At 38.3% G+C, this 8,058-nt stretch overlaps 1 protein-coding gene across 1 annotated transcript; it reads left to right on the top strand.

The window, feature by feature from the left end:
* On the top strand, nt 1-7,449 carry LOC137610522 (ras-related protein Rab-15-like). The gene is made up of 7 exons (XM_068338125.1): nt 1-317; nt 4,422-4,482; nt 4,573-4,633; nt 4,726-4,803; nt 4,992-5,081; nt 5,354-5,419; nt 6,610-7,449. Exons 1-7 carry the CDS (start codon nt 194-196, stop codon nt 6,763-6,765), a joined length of 636 nt encoding a protein of 211 aa, XP_068194226.1. The 5' UTR covers nt 1-193; the 3' UTR covers nt 6,766-7,449.
* Nucleotides 7,450-8,058: the final 609 nt, after the last annotated feature.

The raw sequence follows: 8,058 nt of genomic DNA on the forward strand, positions 1-8,058 counted from the left end.
TTGGAAAGTCATTGATCCAGCTTTTACCAGTGCCGAATTTTTTTTCACTTTAAAAATAAAACAAAGCAAAACCTAAATTTTGGAGATTTCCGAGGGTCATTGAATGCCGCACACCGCAACTGTTGATAGAAGACATCAGCCTGGAACTTCATGAGAGAAAGTCATGTTTTTGTCTATATTTTAGTTAATAGCCATGGCTAAACAGTACGACGTTTTGTTCAGGCTGCTCATGCTCGGAGATTCGGGGGTTGGGAAGACTTGCATCCTCCGCAGGTTCACAGAAAGTGAATTTGATATCTGTCACATTTCCACCATCGGTAAGCCATCCAACAAGTTTTCAGTGACGTCGTCCGTCTGTCTGCTCCTCTGTCCACACCAGAAAACACATTTTAAACGAAATGTGCGTCCAGCCGGTGTCGTGTTATTGACGTCCCAGAACTTTTACTGTTACTTTTTGCTTTTATTCGACGTATGCAAACTGACTGAGGTAACTAATAGGATTAATATAAATCTGCTCTAGGGTCGTAACAGCTCTGAAACTGACTGAAAAAATGCCAGCACTGGGAATGAAAACTTTACCAATAATAGTTAGGATCCATTTATAATTATTAAGTCTGAGAAAGCCAGTGTTTGAAATCTGTCACTATTTGCAGTATTTACTATCTACTTGGTCAAATGGTTGTATTTCAACCCCCAAAGTATTTAAGTTTGTTCTGTTATTAACCTTTAAAAGTGAAACTTGTGCGTGAACATGTGAATTGGTGCCTCAGACTGTGTGATCAGCTGTGACAGAGAAATGGTTTTGGCAGGTTAGCAGCAGGATGCACCTGTAGCCATGCAGGGAGGACCATTAAGGGTTAAATGTTTGTAGGTTGGTGAAGCTTTATTCTGGTGATAATTTATGTTGCTATGAGAATCTATAAATTGTGATTATCCATCCATCCATGAATCCATCCAAAACTGAAATTCCTGGCACCACGGCTGGAACGCAGTGACCTTGACCTTAAACTTTCAGCTGACCAAAGTCTAATCACTTCATTCTCAGATGTTGTTGCCAAGTCTGAAGAAATTCCGCCAAGGCATCCCTAAGAAATGACATTCACAACATTTTACCTTCAGACCTCAAGGCAGCCCTTAAATCTAATTCATGTGGCTGCAGCTATGGGCAATGTAGAGGAATTCAACTATCTAACATTACATTGATTCAGCTTCTCTGCTCTGAGGGTTTGCTTCATTCTGTCACATTTTTTGTGTCAGTGAACTGAACACGTGTGAGCTTAAGGCAAAACAAGCAATATTAAGATATTAAAAAGCCTGATCTTTTCTTGCCTCTGGCATTAATGAAGTATGATGAGGTTTGTTTGTTTTTAACATTTTCCTGACAGGTCAGAGGGTGACTTGAGCAGTATAGGATTTAAAATTGAACAGTAGATGTGTATGATGATGAATAGTGCTATAATAAGGCAGAGAGCAGCCCCAAAACAGTGACATTGATGGTTTAACTTTAAAACAGACAGGTTGTAATGCTTCATTTTTTTATGAAGTTTATCTAACTCCAAATACCACTTTCTTAAACCTGCACAATACCTTCTACACTTCTGTCTGCCTCTTGACTGTCGTGACAATGTGCTCAAAGAAACTGCTGCATACTGACAAAATGTGTTTACTTAGGTATCTTATCCATTTTAACTAGTTTGTTTAGGAAAATGAACCTTAGGCGTATAATTGACTTACAGTCTAAGCTCACTGGAATCAAGTATGTCTGTTTATAAAACAAATAATGAATACAGTAGATGAATTATGATTAAAACATGGCATACACAAAATCCAGGTCCTGGCACAATGTACAGTAGTTTAAAAGGTGAAAGACCTTGAATTCAGTTGGATGGAGCCATTAAGTTGTTAGTTTACACCTCCAAGAAGTGAAGACAAAAGGAAACAGACAAATAATATCTCTATTTGCAATCATTGTAAGTCTGCAACCCGAATGCATCGTTTTCGTTCAGTCACTCAGTGTAATGTTCCGTATGTGTTTAATTGCCTGCGTGGCCTGCAGTAACACTCACTGATTAAACATAAGCCTAAGATTTGTCTGAGAGTGATAAACCTACAATAAGAAACAGATCGAAAACATCAGTGTGTATGACTATTTTTCTGTCTGTTTAGGACTAAAATTCATATTGAAGTTAGTGTAAATGAAATTATTAAATCTCAGGGTGAGCTTTAAATGTACAAGGAAAACACCAAATCACGTGCTAAACACATGGAGCCACTGAGAACTGATAAGCTACCTTTAGCACGAGTCAAACCTAGGACAGAGGCTGTTTCTTCTCCATTATGAATTGATTGAGCTTCTGCCACCAATTTTTTTTTCTGTATAACAACCATAAATTGATCAATAACTAAAATAAGCTTTTTTTGGTTTCCACTAGGGCTAGCCATAGCTATCTCACTAGCTCGACTTTACTGGATGTAACCCGCTCTTAGGTTTCTGAGTCAACTGCTCTAATGGAAGCATCATAGCAATCTTAACCATAATCCAGGGTCTGGATTTACCGATATATAAAAAGCTGTTTTGCATATTTCTATGGTATAATATTTCCAATACTGTATAGTAAAATATGGGTTATAAATGACCTTTAACTAAATATCTAGTTACTTTGCTTTGTATTTATATGACAGTATAATATATTCATGGTAAAAATTACATTACAGTTTATAGGCCTGCTTTTTCATCCTCTACAGTTTGAAGCATGAAGATTGGTATAATTATTTTTTAGGGTTGACTTCCATTTGTGGTGAAAGCACAAACTAAAGTAGAATTATATTTAGTTATGCTCCACTATGAACCAAGTGAGGAGAGTCCTGGAGGGATGGGTTCCCTTCATCCATAAATCATTTTTCATTTCCAAAGCATAACTAATTGTTTGATGTTTTTACTAAAGTGGATCCTTCTCCTTATCAGTGATGCTTCTTTGTATTTGTTATTCATTTTTTCAGTTTCTGTGGGTACTAGTTGGATGCTTTTAGTTTGGTTTGTCTCTGTGAAAGTTCCAGGGCATAAATCAAAAATATTTTTCACAAATATTTTTGTACACGTTTCTCATTTTATGCAGTATAGTTATTTACTTTTATTTTTGGAAATTGAACGTTTGCTCACACTTGTAATGAATGAGAAATGCAGCTAACAGGAAAAATTTAAAGAACTTCTGAGTATCCTTCACTGAAATCCACTCAAGGTTGTTCAACAGAAACTAGTCAAGTTATTTCAAGTCTTGTTACCGTCCGCTTCTATTTTGTCGCACATTTCTTGGCTCTCTTGCGATTGTTGTTATACTTCTCGCCTTGCCCTAGTTGAGAGTTTTAGAAAATTCTTCATGTATAAGATTGACTACGAGAGATGATTTTACAGCTACACCTTCACATCAAGCTGTTAAACATGAACTCTCTGAGTTGGAAACACTTTCCCCTGTGCTTTTAATTTGCCTGGTAACCAAACTGACGACATGCACACTGGATCCCATGTCATCGAAGTTCTGTAAAAAATGTCTTAGGTAGGTTCTGGGGCGGCACGGGTGTGCAGTGGGTAGCGCTGTCGATTGATTGATTCGTTGATTCATTCATTGATTGACACTCTTCATTAGAGTGATAGTTTCTCTGAGGACCATCCCAAAAGCTGCTTACAAATATATGAAATGTCATGTAAAGCACCACTAAGGTGCAAAGGTTATTTAAATTTGTTGTCGCATCAGAAACAGCAGCAGTAGCTCAGTCCACACTTGGGTTGGGGAGTGGAGTTTGGCCGGGTCAAGACCAGCGTGGACCAACAAGTATGGAGTGTGAACTGGTTGTTGTAGAGTCTACATCAACCAGTTCACACTCCATACTTGTTGGAGTGTGAACCTCTAATAGAGGTACCAGTTCACTGGCTGATGTGCCATCTAAGCACGGCCTGCCATTCGAACATCATTCTCTCTGAATTTGCATGCTGACAGGACTGGCTTCCTCCCACCTCCAAAAACAGGCGCTTCAGGTTATTGTCCCAAATTCACCGTAGGTGTGTGTGTGTGTGTGTGTGTGTGTGTGTGTGTGTGTGTGTGTGTGTGTGTGTGTGTGTGTGTGTGTGTGTGTGTGTGTGTGTGTGTGTGTGTGTGTGTGTGTGTGTGTGTGTGTGTGTGTGTGTGTGCGTGTGCGTGCTGGTCTGTGTCTCTGTGTGGCTCCGATGTGCACTGGCATCGCACCTGGAGTTGCCCCCGCCTCACACCCTCAGTCAGCTGGAATAGGCCCCAGCCCCCCGCTACCCACCATAGCAGATGAAGCGGTTGACAATGAATGAATGGAATAATATAGGTAAAAAAAAACAGTGTTCTCCATATTGCTTACTGTGAAGTCAAATATAATTTTCTTTTATTCTTTGGCAGGAGTTGATTTTAAGATGAAAACAATAGAAGTAGATGGAATTAAAGTGCGGATGCAGATATGGTAAGTTAACTTTCAGTGTTATTGTATTTACAGTGTGTCATTGTGTGTGATCCTCTCCTGCAATGTGCGTTGTATGTTTTGTTCTTGCAGGGACACGGCTGGTCAGGAGCGATATCAAACTATTACCAAACAGTACTATAGGCGGGCACAGGTATGAATGTGTGGACACTTAAATCCTACGTTACCTTCATGAGGTACTCTAGCATTCATTCTGTAAATGTTCTCCTGTGGATTCTTGTCCAGGGTATCGTCTTTGTGTATGACATCACAAGCAGCCTGTCTTTTCAGCACCTAGCGAAGTGGGTCAGTGATGTGGACGAAGTAAGGCAACGAAAGTCATTTAATCTCTTCTACTTGTTGCCCTTCACTTTGACCCATTATCTGTAATACCTGTCCACCCATTGTTTATGTTCACTGTAATCCCAGAGGCTTAGTGTGAGTGGTAAGATGATGAGGTCTCTTACCTCTATACAGCCGGTCATTAATTTATTTGCTTTTTTATTTTGCAGTTTGCGCCAGACATGGTTCAGAGAATCTTGGTAGGAAACAAGTGTGATGATGAACTCATGAGGCAGGTGACAAAAGACCAAGGAAGCAAGGTCAGGCTCAAACTTACTGTTTATTAGTGTGTGTATTGTTGCACTGAAGCTGTGAAGTTTAATGTGTTGAGTAGGACTTTACAGATTTGCAACCTTTTATGTTCAAGTCATAATAATAATAACAACAACAATAATAACAATAATACTGTAATAATAATAATTATTATTATTATTATCATTTATATATATAAAATTTCCCATTTATGGAAATGAAAACTATGTTGTTAACATTGTTGCGTTTATTTCTAACTATATCGAATTGAATCTTGCAGCTAGCAGAGACCTATGGGATGGAATTTTTTGAGACCAGTGCCTCCTCTGGCATTAACATCACTGAGGTAGGAAAAGGGATGCTTCTCAATGAAATCCTCTCTACTTTCATCTCAGCATTGCTATGGAAGAATTAGTGGACACATTTTCTGAGAATTGTTGGAAGGGTGTTACATTAGAAAAAAGAGCCTTTTACTCTGTGGAGTCCATCTGATTTAGAGAAAGGAAATATTACCTTATAATTGCTGTTTAAATAAACAGAGTCACACTTCAACACAACCTGAGGTGCCACGTGGATGGGTTTGCATGAATATGGATGAAGCACAGCTGAGGTTGTCTTTGGGAGTGACCAGGATCGACAGGATCAGGAATGAGTACATCAGAGGGACAGCACGTTAGAGGTTTTGGGGATAAAGTCAGAGAGGCCAGACTGAGATGGTTTGGAATTGTCCAGAAGAGAGATAGTGAATATACTGTATTGGTAGAAGGATTCTGAGTTTTGAACTTCCAGGCAGGAGGCCTAGAGGAAGACCAAAGAGGAGGTTTATGGATGTAGTGAAAGAGAACATGAAGGTAGTTGGTGTGAGAGAAGAGGATGCAGAAGACAGGGTTAGATGGAGGCAACTGATTCGCTGTGGCGACCCCTAAAGGGAAAAGCCGAAAGGAGAAGAAGATGAGAAGATGAAGCACAGGTCAAACACACAACAATCAAAGCCTCTAAACACATCCATGACAGTTGACAGAATAGTGGAACCTCGGAGCTAAGTCTTCAACCTATAGTACTCACCTTCAGTTAATTGACTGGTGGTTAAAATCCATCAACCAAAGGCTCATACTCAGAAACGTCTCCAACACTGCATAATAAAAAGATGAATGAGGAGGAGGAGACAATACAGGCGCAGGTGTGAAAAAGTGACTACAGGCTACAAGTTTCTGTGGAATCATAACATAAATGATGACTAAGGGGTGATGCTGACATTCACCCTGTACAAAGCATTAGTTGGCTATTATTCTAATAATTTTAGAATATATCCAGACATATAGTGGTTGAATTTGTATTTTGCCATTCTGGTTTACTTCAATTGAATTTCACATGCGTAAATCATCATTAAAAACAAAATGCATTATGTCAAAAAAAATAATTTTTTATTCTACATCCAGTAATTCCCCTGTGAGCAGACACTTTGACAACAATGACAAGAATATTGCCAGCTTTGTGACAAGATTTTCAGATGCGTTTACTGTTCACTTCTTTCAGGCCTTTACTCGTGTTGCAGAGCTGGTGCTGCAGGCTCATAAGAGAGACGTGGACAGCTTGTTGGGCTCTCTGGATGATTATCTGGAGAAAGCTGATTTGGAAGAAGAGAAGGGTGATCAAGATTCCAACAACACCCAAAGGACCTGTGCCTGTTAGAAACAGGTTAACCGCAGTGCCATGACTCCTACCATAGCTTAAGACTTTATTTTCTTCCTTCATGCATGCTGTGACTTCTCGGCCAGGAGTCGTCTCAGTTGGTGAGGTTACATGGTAATAAATGCATTTAACAGAAACAACAAAGAAAGTACTGTCCTGTCACATGATCTGTTAATTCTGTAACCTGTGGAAAGCAGATTTACAGATTTAACAGTGAAAGTGTCTCTACGCATGTGTTCCTTTAAAGTTTTTCCTTGGTGAAATGAACTTTTCATATATTTAACTATTTCATTGTAGTCTGTCACCTTTTCTTTCTTATTGGTTTTAAAAAATTGATGTACAGAAATCATGTTTACATATTGAATGGGGAAATGCGGGTCTGATAAATGTGTGTATATAATCGCAACTAGCATACAGCATGCAGCCGGAGGACACAGTTCAATTATTTACACCTTGAAACTGAAACCAAGTAAGGATAGATTCATTTACACAATGGACTTCCTTTGTCAAAGGAGACAGTGTTTTGCCATGTTCAGTGACCTTTGTGACTGCAGTACATGTTTATTTACAATTCTTAATGTATATATACAGTTTGTTAATGACTAACTGGTCCTGTCTACTGTATATTGTGCAATTAAGGAGAATAGCTGCTGCTAAAAAATGTTTTCAAGGTCTCCCAATGTACCACAGACATGTACTTGAATACAATGTTCGAAATATTTAAAAAAAAATTAACGTACTCATAAGTTAATAAATTAAAATTTTCATATTTAAAGTTTATTATTTTGTCATCTGAATGAATTGTTGAGTCACTTTTAGACTGGGACTGAAGTTAGTCACACAGTGGGTTCATTTATTTTTCATCACCTTCTGTTAAAGAAAGGTGATTCCATGTTAAATTTTTGATGACTGGAAAAAAGAGATATGCAGAGAAAGCAGGAATTATGCCGTAATGCATGCTGATGCCCACAATTAACAGTCTCTGAAATGAGAATAAGTCTTAAAATAATTTTAGTGATTAAAGGTAAATAATTTTTGAATTTTTTTTTGTAATTTTAATTTTATATACTGATTATAATCCCCGCAGGGAAATTAGTAGCCCACTCTAGTTAGTTCAAATCAAATAATGCGTATATTGTATATACATGGGGCCTGTACGCATGCAGAGGAGCTAGAGTAGCGGGTAGTTACTTTATTGGTGTGCCCCAAATAATAATGTTTGTTTTAAAGGAAATGTTATGGAATTTTTTGAAGTTTATACATAACAGGACAAGATGTATCACTGTAAAAAAA

Source organism: Antennarius striatus, chromosome 17 (assembly GCF_040054535.1).
Source record: "Antennarius striatus isolate MH-2024 chromosome 17, ASM4005453v1, whole genome shotgun sequence".
In the NCBI taxonomy this organism is placed as follows: domain Eukaryota; kingdom Metazoa; phylum Chordata; class Actinopteri; order Lophiiformes; family Antennariidae; genus Antennarius; species Antennarius striatus.

Coding starts and splice junctions, on each gene's coding strand:
- LOC137610522 (XM_068338125.1), top strand. CDS start 194: ATGGCTAAACAGTACGACGTTTTGTTCAGGCTGCTCATGCTCGGAGAT. Junction 318..4,421: donor CTGTCACATTTCCACCATCG/GTAAGCCATCCA, acceptor ATTCTTTGGCAG/GAGTTGATTTTAAGATGAAA. Junction 4,634..4,725: donor AGTACTATAGGCGGGCACAG/GTATGAATGTGT, acceptor ATTCTTGTCCAG/GGTATCGTCTTTGTGTATGA.